Below are 12,467 nucleotides of genomic sequence, written 5' to 3'. Positions count from 1 at the left end.
AAAACTTTTTCATCAGTTGGTATAAAGCAGAATGTTATTCTGAATCTCATGACATTACTCCTTGTATATTTAACATGTTTCTAACATCTGAAAGGAAATCATATTCAATTCTCCTGAGGTACTTCAGCGGAAATGTGGAACCTGAATCAAAATAAATTTGCTCTTTTTTCGTCTTAAAATTGCATATAGAACCTACTTGTTTCTAAAAAACGATTCAAGATGTCTTGTAATCTAGGACATATATATACAAAGCTTAATGAGATAAAGAGAGAAAATTAAGGCCCTGAAATGGAGAAAAAAGCAGCTGTGCTATGCTGGAGCAATGTGTCAGTGAAACCAGGGGCTTGTAGTTGTTTTCTTAAAATCTATATATAGAAGGTTATCTTCATTAGGGAAACTGTTTTGTCTAATCATTTTTCTCCTTAATATATTCTAATTAATTCTTTCCTTTTTTCCTTCATTTTTTCTTTTCTTTTCTTTTCACTGTGTATTACTAAAAGTCAGTTCAACAAAGTGTGAAATCACAGAAAATGAGGAGCAAAGTTACTGAGCATTAAATAAAAGACTGAATTATAGTGCAATTCTGTGAGTTACCTAGGCAATGGATATTATACAGATGTGCTTACATGACAACAATGGTCTATATGAAGAGGAGGCTTTTTGTTAAATAAATATCCTATCTAATGTGATTAAGACATGTCTTTTAGGTATACAAGATTTTTTTTCAGATATATTTGAGGAGGAACCTACAGACATCAGAGGATTTTTTTTTTTTTTTTTTTTTTTTTTTGCAAGAGGAATCATTTCCTGATCATGTTCTTGTAAAGCATGCTGCAATTTTAAGGGCGCTTAGGTCCTGCTACAGTGTTTCATAAATATGGTATTTTACACAGGCTGTTTTGAATTACAGACCAAGATTTAAAAAAAAAAAAAAAAAAAGATTGAGCTCTGAAGAATAGATGGAAAATTCCTTTTGAGAGCAAAGAATACCTTCATTCTTTTCCTTATGTAGTGTAAATCACTTTTGACTATGAGCTGGCAAGTCATTATGAGATATTTGTGAAATCAGATTTACTGTTAGCTCATGAAATAGGTAGTATAATTAATTAACTGTACTGTAGAGACTTTTGGGTTTTATTTTCTGGGTGGTTGCATAAAAATACAATGCTAGAATTATTGCTTCTAGTTTTTGTAAGTAAAATATATAAATATTTTTATTTGAATGGTCATTCCTAAACCATCATTATTTTAGAAATCAGATTATGTATATGTGTGTGTGCATATTACATATATCTTGGACTAGTAATTGTTTATTTAGCAATTAGAGAAAGTGTATGCAAAGTACAATAAAACCTTCCTAAAGGTTATTGCTGATGCTTTTAGTATTCCAGTTGCCTCTAAGTATTATATAATCCAACCATATATACAACTTATATGTATGTTATATATTATTAATATATATAAATTTAGTATATGCATAATAAATTTGAGGCCAAAATGTCATTTTAGAAGATGCTCAAACTTATTTTTCTTCTTATGGTTTCAAAATTTCCATCTTCTATTTCTTCAATTCTGAGTTTAAAAGAAAAAAAAAGGGAAATTAACTGAGGTATGTTCAATTTATTCATATACCAAAATAATCTTAAAACAGATCTTTGAGTCCCTATTAAAACTCAAGAAAGATGGAAACAAAGAAATAAGTCCATGAATAAGATAAATAATACAGCATATTTTTCACAACTTTATTTAATATTAGAAATTTCTGAAACTATAGGCTTCTGCATTTGAGCTTCTGTTGTCATTTCTTCTCATTTTCCACTTACAGGGACAACATGTTACCAACTGTGTAAATTTTTTTTTTGACAGCGTACACATGGCTGAGAGAACTGTTTGCTACCAGATTTCTACCTATCATATTTATGTGGATAATAGCAAATTTTTCTTTTCATCTAGCTTCTTTTTGCCCAGTGTAATTTCAAGGACAGTCTCTTGAGTTTCTTGAACAGAATCCTGATAATGCAAAATAAACTTTCTTTTTTTTTAAAAAAAGCACTCTTAGAACATTATTATACACCTCACCATCCTTAAGGATAATGGTATTGAGTCATCTAACACCTGGAAACTCAAAAGGTATCTTTGATGCTTTCCATCTGTTTTTGATCTCTGAATCAAACCAATGGTATCTGGTATCTAACCAATTCTTTCAGTTATTACATATGCATAGTACAACAGATATGGATAGAAGTCTATATACCAAGCAAAGGGATTATTTTGTTTAACATGATTTTATTATTTTTCTTTCCTTTAGACTTGATGTCACAACAATTTTAATATGCACTGAGAACATGTTATGGTCCGTTTGTACATCTGTACAGAAACTTCTGAAACCTCATGAATATACAGATGATAAAATTTTAAAAATTCATACCCATTGTAATAATCTATTTACAACATTAGTCATTTTGACTTCACCATTAACAGAATTATATAAGTAAGTATCAAATATATTTTAACTATCATGATATATAATATAATGTGATTTAACAAAGTTATTTTCATATACTGAGTGGAAATTTCTTGATATGCATTTTTAATATTGTAAGTGGGGCTATTTTATAAAATTAACACAAACCAATAGCGGTTTCTTAATTCTCAAAGCAATTTAACCAAAATGTGTTATATCTCTATTGGTCAATTCCATTCAGTTAAGTTCCAATACAATCAGGGACATTTTGAGCTTCACTATTTGAGTTGTTTAAATGATCAAATTATATTAATGGGTTGATTATTTCAGTCATTTTTTGATACTCTATGAAAAAGAAAATCATATCTGGTTGGTTTTTGCGCTTTTAAAAATATACTTTAGTTTCTAATTTTATATAAAGTGATTTATACTTTAATAAAAATAAATTTTTTAAGATGGTTCTAAAATATGCCCAAATCTTAAAGAGATCTAATGGCTCCACACTTTCAGTTAATGTGCCATAGATTTGCATTTTTGATATTAGGCTTTAATGTCTTACCTAGTAATGGCAAATTGAAATAGAAATAATTAATTACATTGAAAAAAAGTTGAAATATTTTATTTAGCTCAACAAAAAAAATTAGAGAAATATAAAAATTTTGACCTACTTTTGATTTCTGGTTAATTTGATTCAAATTTGTAATGATATAGAAGAAGTTGAAATAGATTTTTTTTTCTTTTTTTTTTTTTTTTGAGATAGACTGTCACTCTGTCACTTGGGCTAGAGTGCAGTGGCATCATCATAGCTCACTGCAACCTCAAACTTCCAGGCTCAAGTGATCCTCTTGCCTCAGCCTCCCGAGTAGCTGGGACTACAGGTGTACACCACCATCCCTGGCTAATTTTTCTATTTTTAGTAGATACGGGTCTCACTCTTGCTCAGGCTGGTCTGGAACTCCTGAGCTCAAGCAATCCTCCCACTTTAGCCACCCAGAGTGCTGGGTTTACATGTGTGAGCCACTATACCCGGCCTTGAAATAAATCTTATGATAAAACATTAATACCATTTTGTTTAAATCCTCCTCTAAAATTGTCACTTTTATCTTAAAAGACTAAATAATTGTATGTTTTTCATTTCTTGGATAGTAAAAAATTCACATAATATTTCTATTTCTTAGGATAAATAGGTAAAGTGTTCCTTTTTATAACATTCTAGTAAGAGGATATATAAATCTTGATTTTCAATGAATTTGAGACTTTTGTGTTAGATATTCTGAGAATAATTAACAGCCTTGATTTCAATTTTCCTATAATTTTCACCTACTCTGACTTTCAATAAACCCATTGTTTACAGATTGTTCTTTTTAGCAACCCAAGTTAAAAACTACTTTTAGAAAACTGCTTTCATAAAGGGGAAAAAACAGTGAGATAAATCACCATACGGTTGAGATCATATACATAGTGGTTCATAATCATAAAAAGCTCAAGTCTAAAGCCTGTAATAAATCCTAGGAAACTAAACTGATTTACCATAGATGAAAAAATTGCTATGCTCTCAGTTCAATGGGTCATTTCATCTAAGAGGAAGGCCCTGTGAAAATCAGGAACAAAGTTGACAAATTTCATGGATTGGTCATGGTGAGCAATATTGAATTTCATGCTTTGTCACAGATGAATTGAAAAATTTTAACCCCCCAATGCATTTGTAAAACAAATAAATTATTATCAAAGATTGCATATTTTAATAATAATAATATAGCATACATTCATTATTGTTAACCTATGACCTTTTGATACATTTTTTAACAACTATGCAAGTACTCAAATCTCTATGATTTGTGCATTAGATATTGCACTGTAACCTCATTCAGCAAATTTAAATTGCTAATTTTAACCAGGATTACAGAACATTTTACACCAAGCACTGCCTCTGGTTTTTCTTAATATAAAACATAGATAGCTATATTGATTTGAAACATGAACAAAAGTCTAGGCACACTTTAATTCTTTCTTAACATTTCTCAGTTCAAAAAAATTTCACAAATTTTATCAATTCATGTTGATTTAAATTTTATGATTTTTTTCCTAGACTGTAAATCTAATCTTTGAAATACATTTTTTTCCTATTGACAAAGGAAATCTACAGGGCAGCATGTTTTTCACCAACTAGGGAGAAATATATGTGTTGCAAGAATGTTATTATTGACTTACTGAGCTTCTTTTTACAGCCAGGATATGAAGTTGTCATAGTATTAGTATTTTAGAAAAACTTGTTTCTCTATCTCACATTAAAATATTAAACCATAGAGTTTGAGGAATTGGTGAAAAGTAGCAATCAGATATTTATACTATTGAATTTTTATAAATCGTACCTGACATTTGTCACTCTGTGTGATATGCCCTTTTAAAAGGTGACTGCCTTTATTTCAAGTAGTTCTGACAGTTAAACTGAATGTATTTTTCTTTCTAAGCTTAGCGTAGGACCACCAAATCCCAGGGCAGGCGTATATGATTTTAAAGTCTTTTCAGGAAGAATGAAACCTGTTTGCAAAAATGTGTGTTCTTTTTTAACTTGCCTTTGTAGATTTCTGTTAGAAATGTTGTAAAAGGAGTACTTTAGGTTTGTTCTCCAGGGAAAAAAAGCTGCTGAAACATAAAATATTCATCATGTATTTTCCAAAATGCTTATCACTTGTAGTCCTTTTGTAAAGGCAGTTAAACTGTACATTCAGAAACATATTCACATGCATGTTCATACATATATCCACACAAAAATTTCATATGTTGCATTTTGTGTGCCTAGACTATTAGTTTTTGTTTGTGTATAGCAAGTTAAAAATTATGTGCTGGAATCTTGGATAAAAGCAATTTAGTTTCAATTCAACAAATGTGGTTGCCTCCCTAACCCCTATCATAAAACACTAGGGATATAACCTAATATCTACCCACAAGCAATTTAAGAAAGTCTGATAAAATTTTTAATGTTAAAATTAAATAATAAATTTATATATAGCCAGATGTTTTGATACGTTATATCAAAACTAAAAATAGAAACTTTTTTAAGGTTGACTGTTCCCAACATTTAATAAGATGAAAGAATGGGATTTCAGTACAAGTGCCAACATAGCAAGCAAAGGTGGGGGGTCATCAGAAAAAAGCCAGAATGTTGGTTACTAAGCCAAGGAATAGCAGATTTATCTTGGGGTACACTTGGTGTCACGCATGAGGCTTTTGAATCACAAAATTCCAAGGTATTCCAGTGTTGTGTCTGTAGTTCTATTTCAAACTGTTAGGTCTTTTGAGGTTATGGTCTTACCTGTTCTTTGTTTGTTTGGTTGGTTTTTAAACTATTTCACTGTCCCTCACAAAACAGAATATGTTGAACTAAAACATTGATACCTCCAGAGTGGCTGGCACACTTTGGAAAACAGTTAGGCAGTTCCTCAAAATGTTAAGCACAGAATATGCTTATGTAAAATGTTGAGCGTATGGTCATATGACCCAGCATGAAAACATATGTCCACACAAATATTGGTATAGCAATGTTCATGGCAGCATTTTTCATAATAACACATAGTAGAAGCAACCCAATGTCCATCAACTGGGGAATGGATAAAGAAAATGTGTCATATCCATACAGTGGAATATTATTTAGCAGTTGCAGCAAGTCCTGCCATGTGCTACAACAGGGATGAACCCTCAAAAACATTATGCTAAGTGAAAAAAGCTATACACAAGGGACCATGTAATAATTTATTTATTAGAAATGTCCAGAATAGGCAAATCCATAGAGACAGAAAGTAGATCAGTGGTTGCCAGGGCTGAGGGGAGGGAGGAATGAGGAGAGACTGCTAATGGGTACAAGGTTTCATTGGAGGATAAAATGTTCTAAAATTAGCTAGTGACAAAGGTTACACAACTCTGTGAATATAGTAGAAACCACTTACTTGTATGCTTTAAATGGGTAAATTTTGTGGTATATGAGTTTTATAAAACATTAAAAATGAATAGAGACTGAATGGAAATAACTTAAAATATTTAAAATGTAAAAAAAAAAAGTGTCTGGCAGAATGCAAAATGATCTAGAAAGTGAAGTGTCTTGTCTCAGCCATTTTGTTTATATTCAATGATTCCCTTTGTCCACCTTCCTCTATTTTTAAGGGGAAATCTCTTTTTAAAAAAATGCAAAATTAAGCAGCATTATGTGTGGTCCTAGTAAGGTAAAACACTGCAAAAGAGCCAGTCATTAACTTTGGAGAAGCCTGTGCCCTGACTCTCACTGTCTGGCTGCTGCTGTACCCCAGGGTCCAGTCTTGTTCTCTCTCCACCATATGCCCTGTTCTCAGCCTGCCCTTTGGCTGTGCACCACCCACGATTGCTCTTCACACATGGTCCTTTCAACTAAGCAACTTCTGACAATATCTTCCATTCATTCATTCTTTTTTCTTTTGTAAACTATGTACCTACTATGGGCCAAGCATTGTGCCAGTCATTTTCTAACCTCAAAGAGTTATTTGCATCATGAGAAATTCAAGCCAGGGGGCAGGAAAAATGTGGGGAGCCATATTTTACTCCGAATGTCTTACCTTGATCGCTCTCAGTGACATTTAGGCAACTTCTTACAGCCTCAGGGATAATGCTTGTTTTTGAAAGCAAAGCAGTGACTTATAAAATCTGTTTAAAATCTTGAATTTTGTTATTTCTACATATTCATAGTTAGTTGTCTATAATTTTAGAAAGGCTAAACATGTCCTCCGTTATCCTAAGGTTTCCAGTGCTGTCTCAAGAGTTGAGTTTCACACTAATTCTGCTTTTCCTAAGATTGTGGTCTTCTTTTGGTATTTTTGTTTATTGAGTACTTCTCATGGCCCAGGCACCATGGTAGGCATAGATGATGCAAGAAGTCTGACCTGACTGCTTCACCCCCATAAAGCTTACATCCTTGGGATACTTTAATTCCGCCATGGAGGCTTAGCCCATTAGTGTCTTATTATGAGACCTAGTTCTCCTGGGTGTCACAAGAGAAGCATCAAACCCACTAATTCTTTTTAGCTTATCAATTGTTCTCACTTTTGATGTGCATTGGGTCTATCTCATTCCAGCAGCTGGCTACAGAAGCCCAAGGAGCCAACGAGTTTTGTTAAAGAAAAAGGAAAGAGGCAGCATAAATGTAGATCAGAAAACCAGGAGAAAATAAATTTAGGACAGAGTGCTGGCATGGTCAGCCCAGTGGCAGTGTGATGCTAAAGAAAGGGAAGGGGCATGGGCTGGTTGATGGAAGGGCAAAGGCAAGGAATTTTCCCAAATTCATGTTTTTCCCCAATTTACTTTTTTCCCCTTAAGCAAAGCCATCTTTACACTCTGTTAACTTGGGAATGTGAAGAAATGCATTCTGCTTCAACCTATAGACAATTATTTATTTTCAAAGGAGTATTTAAATTCGCTTGGTGTAGTAAATTCTTTTATGTCTTGTGGAAAATATTATTCTATGGCTTATACGATTATCTTTTACTCTCCACTATGAATTATTTAGAGCATCCTCCCTTTTAACTGTATACCAAAACATCATTAGAGGTTATCTAATAGCTAGCTCATCATTTCATTCTCCCATTGAGGCTTGTGGGCCAATTTTCACCCTGTTATACTCTCCAGAATAATGAAACTAATTTGGGATCTTGCTGTGGAATTAAATGCTCGCACAGATCCCACTCCCTTTGAGACCATAAACATCTGCCATAATAGCTCTTGTAGTCAAATAACCTCACTATAACCAGTATGACTGAGAAACTGTCAGTGGAATAAAAGAGTTTAGGTACCGGCAGAAATGTTCTGGTAAATACTGTATTGCCAGTGGCTTGTAGTCTAAGAAATTTTGGCACCAAATAGCCATTCCATTATTATTAGATCCTCCATTATTTTTTCTAGTCTTGAGGATCAAACTGTAGCTAGGAAACCATTTAGACTATTAGAATTTCATGTCAGTTTTGAAATAAGCGTAGACCTTCTTAAGAACTATTTGCAGCTGTTGTCATCATATTGACATCATATGTATGTTGAGCTCTTATTGTCCGTGAGGTGCTTTGCTAAGTTTTTTATATAATTATTTCACTGAATCTTCACGCTGACCTTGTGAAGGGATTATTTTAATCCACATTTTACAAATGAGAAAACTGAGGCTAAATAAATTGCCAAACAGCATTACCTATCTAATAACAGCACATCCCAGATACAAACCCAGGCTGTCTGGCTCTGGTGCTCCTGCATGCAGCCATACACTGCCTCTAAATAACCATCAGTGACCTTACCTTTGGGGTATGGAGCAAATAAAAAAAAAATAAATAAATGTAAAAAGATTGGAGGTAGAGTTAAGTCCTGTGAAGAAACGAAGGAAAATAAGGACATAGAGAGGGGAGAGGGTGGTGAAAGGGATGTATTTCAGACGAGTAGTCAGAGAAGACATTGTGGAGAAGGTTCTGGGGTAGAGGTCATTCCAGGTAAGGTATTCATTCTTGGAGAACTGAGGTAGCCCCCAGATAAGTGGACAAATGGGGATTTATACTCAAAGAAGTAGGTGGAAAAGTAGGCATAGGCTCTGACACTACATCTCTTTGTCCACATCCTCCAATCTCCCCTACTTGCCCATCAAGCCCTCCTTGTCTGTCCCATCCTCTTCCCCAGGCTGTCTCTTTTTTGAGACTGCCTTTCTCTCCAAACCCCTTGCTGCATCCCCTCATCACATTACACCAGCACCTTCCCCTTCCTGGCTCCCTTGCTGATGCGTATCCCTGCCCCATAACCTCCCTTTCTTGACCTCTCTATCCAGACTCTGGTACGTTGCTGGAGAACATCACTCGGCTCTCCTTTTGTACCTTTTGGAAATCTCACTATTTGTCCAATCTGGGCAGCTTCTTCTTCCATCCTTCTTCACTTTGGTCAACCCCTGACCTTGCCCCATCACATTGATAGCAGATGGCCTTGAGCCTCTACTTCTCTGCGAAAGTCCAGACCATCATGGATGCACTTTACCTTATTATCTCCATCCTTAATAGGTCTTTGGTCCTTACTCACCTCCACATCCTTTGATTGGTCTCTGATCAATGTGTGTCTTTTACCAACTAAAGCAAGTATTTTCACCTGACCTCTTGATCACATTTACCTCCTACTCCATGGCCTTTTCTATCTCCTGGCTTCTTCCTCCAAGCATATGTATTAAAAATTATTCCTCCTTTACTATTGTGTTTCCTTCCTAAAACAGTTTGCACTCATTGTTTCCACTTTTATGCCTACCATTCACTCAATGCACTGCAATTGGACTTCTACTCTCATGCAGGGGTGGGGAACCTTGGGGCCACATGTGGCCTTCTGGCTCCTTGAGTGCAGGCTTTTGACTGAATTAAAATTTTGGATTCAGACGAGGAGCTGCACTTAGGTATCTGGAGGGCCACATGTGGCCTTGAGGCTGTAGGTTCCACAACCCTGAACGGATTCTTTTTCTCTTATCTTCTTTGCAGCTTTTAACATGATTGGCCATTTTCTCTTCTCTTGGCTTCCCTCATATCACCTTCTCCTGTCTCTTTGCCTACTTTGGTTATCCCTTGTTGGTTTCATTTGAGTGTTTCTTTTTCTCACCCTTCCTCTAAATGTTGGTGTGTTCCAGAGTTTTGTCCTTGACCATTTTTTTCATCTTATACTTTGTCTGAGTGAAGTCATTCATTCCTATGGCTTCACCATTATGCTGATGACTTTGACATTGATATCTTCAAACCAGATATCACTTGTGTGTACTAGATCAGTAAATCTAAATGCCTATTGTATGCCTCTCTTTGGATGTACTTCGTATATCTGCAGTCCCTTCAACATACTTAAAACTAAGTAAAATACCTGCAATTCATCCTAGGATTTTTCCCTTTTCCTTAACTTTCTGCTTCTATCTTCCCCTTCATGCCATCACCAAGCCCCTGTCATTAGAAGATGAATATTGTTAGTTCTGTTAATTTAACATTTTTTTATATTTGTCGTCTAATTATATCCTCTTCTGACTGGTCTACTGCAATGTCATTTTCATTATCTCCCTTCTTCCTGCCTTCATCTCCTCCAATCTGCTCTCCTCACTACTGCTGAGGTGATCTCTATAAGATATAAAACTTACGGTATTATTCACATGCTGTAAACTCTTCAGTGATTCCTTATGGCTGCTACAAAGTCTGGACTCCTTAGAAAACCATATCTGACCTAGCTTCTGCCTACCTCTCTAGCTCACACAGTGGAATGCAAGGAGTGGAAATAACACAGCCTGACTTTGAAGCCTATTTAAGGAATTTTTTTTGTTTTGATCTAGAATTTAGTGAGAAAAAAATGGCTTTCAATGAAGACATGATATATTAAAAGTCTAAAAAATTTCCAAGTATGTTTAATTAGACAATGATCTGCTCAGCAGGACAACCAGGGGAGAGAAGGGTGAAATTTGGAAAGTGTGAGGATACAAGAAGCAAGATGTGGAGTGAAAAGATAGGGGTGGGTTTTCAAAATCAAATTCTATGTATCATTTAGTATCAAAAGACACTATTTCCTCTGTATTATATGTAAAGAGAGATAGTGCCACTTCAAACAATTGCATTTCTAAAATGTTCCCAGTCATCGCTTTTAACTCTATGTAGGCATATATAGTCTCCTGTTACTATAAAACTTTTATTAGCTAAACTATCTGCTAAAGATTTTATGTAACAAATCCTTCTTAATGTCAAGGTTTAGAGTTGAATTTGATCTAACCTAGAAAAATATCATGGTTACTTCCCAAAGACAGTTGTAGATCAGGTATTCTAGCCAAATTATTCTAATTTTGAAATCATAATAATATATTTTACAATTAAGTTCTTCTTTCCAAGTCCTCTCTACACCCTTAGGAGCATACCAAATTAATTTTAACTTTTCATTTGTTTAGTATTTATAAATCACCTTAAAGATTAAAAAGAGGTACCTTCAGCCAAACATTTTTGTATTAATGAAGCAAATATGATAAAATATTGGCATTTATTGGATCCAAGTTGAGGGGTATACAATGGGATATCTAAATACTACTTATGGGGTTATAAGTATTAGTAGTATTCATTGTACTATTCCTTATGCATTTCACTGATGAATTTTATAATGTGAGATTTAAAAAAATAAATGATAATGGTATTGTTACACTTTCCCAAAGTGTAAAGATTGTTATATGGAGGCTCCTAAAGATCCTTAGTCTTAGCTGATGGTTTTTCATGGCTATACTGACTTGCCTACCTGGCCCCTGAGTCACCTATTAATATAAATCTCAAGTGGATGAAGTGGGTGCAATGTCCTGTCTAGCACAATATCATTTGTGTAAAAATCATTAACTGAGGCTGAGCACAGTGGCTCATGTCTATAATCCTAGCACTTTGGGAGGCCAAGGCGGGAGGATTGCTTGAGGCCAGGAATTTGAGGCCACCGTAATCAAGAGCAAGACCCCATCTCTACCAAAAATAAAAAAAAAATCAGCTGAGCGTTTTGGTATACACCTGTAGTCCCGGCTCCTCGGGAGGCTGAGACAGGAAGATCGCTTGAGCCCAGGAATTTGAGGTTGCAGTGAGCTATGACGACGCCACTGCACTCTACCAGGGGTGACACAGTGCGACTGTCTCAAAAAAAAAAAAAAAAAAAATCATTAACTGAATACTAAGTAAAAATAAAAAGTTATTTCAGTGGTCTTCGTAGTTACTATGTCTTGTATAATTATTTGTTTCCCTAGGACTTTTCAGCATGGCATGCATGAGTCTGCTTCAGATTCCTTAAAATCATGTTTTAAGCAACCATTACACTGGATTTCTTGCATATCACATTTCTACCCCACTTTACTCAGGTGAGTAAATGCCTCTAAATGCCATACTATCTATAATTCTATGATTCCTTTTAAAGTTTAATAGAAACTTTTATCTGTGAATGTAAATGCATCTTACAAAAAGAACTTATAACTTATTCACAATAG

At 34.6% G+C, this 12,467-nt stretch overlaps 1 protein-coding gene across 3 annotated transcripts in view; it reads left to right on the top strand.

The window, feature by feature from the left end:
* Nucleotides 1–12,467, top strand: part of KIAA0825 (KIAA0825 ortholog) — a 368,374-nt gene that overhangs the window by 116,231 nt on the left and 239,676 nt on the right. For all 3 annotated transcript variants that reach the window (XM_069492483.1, XM_069492481.1, XM_069492482.1), the window contains 2 exons: nucleotides 2,309–2,491; nucleotides 12,231–12,341. In XM_069492483.1, the coding sequence (XP_069348584.1) occupies nucleotides 2,309–2,491; nucleotides 12,231–12,341 (294 nt within the window). The remainder of the gene's footprint in view (nucleotides 1–2,308; nucleotides 2,492–12,230; nucleotides 12,342–12,467) is intronic.

This window comes from Eulemur rufifrons, chromosome 17, assembly GCF_041146395.1.
Source record: "Eulemur rufifrons isolate Redbay chromosome 17, OSU_ERuf_1, whole genome shotgun sequence".
NCBI classification, from domain to species: Eukaryota; Metazoa; Chordata; class Mammalia; order Primates; family Lemuridae; genus Eulemur; species Eulemur rufifrons.
The sequence above is the reverse complement of the archived record's forward strand: the minus strand, read 5'-3'. Positions and strand labels throughout refer to the sequence as shown.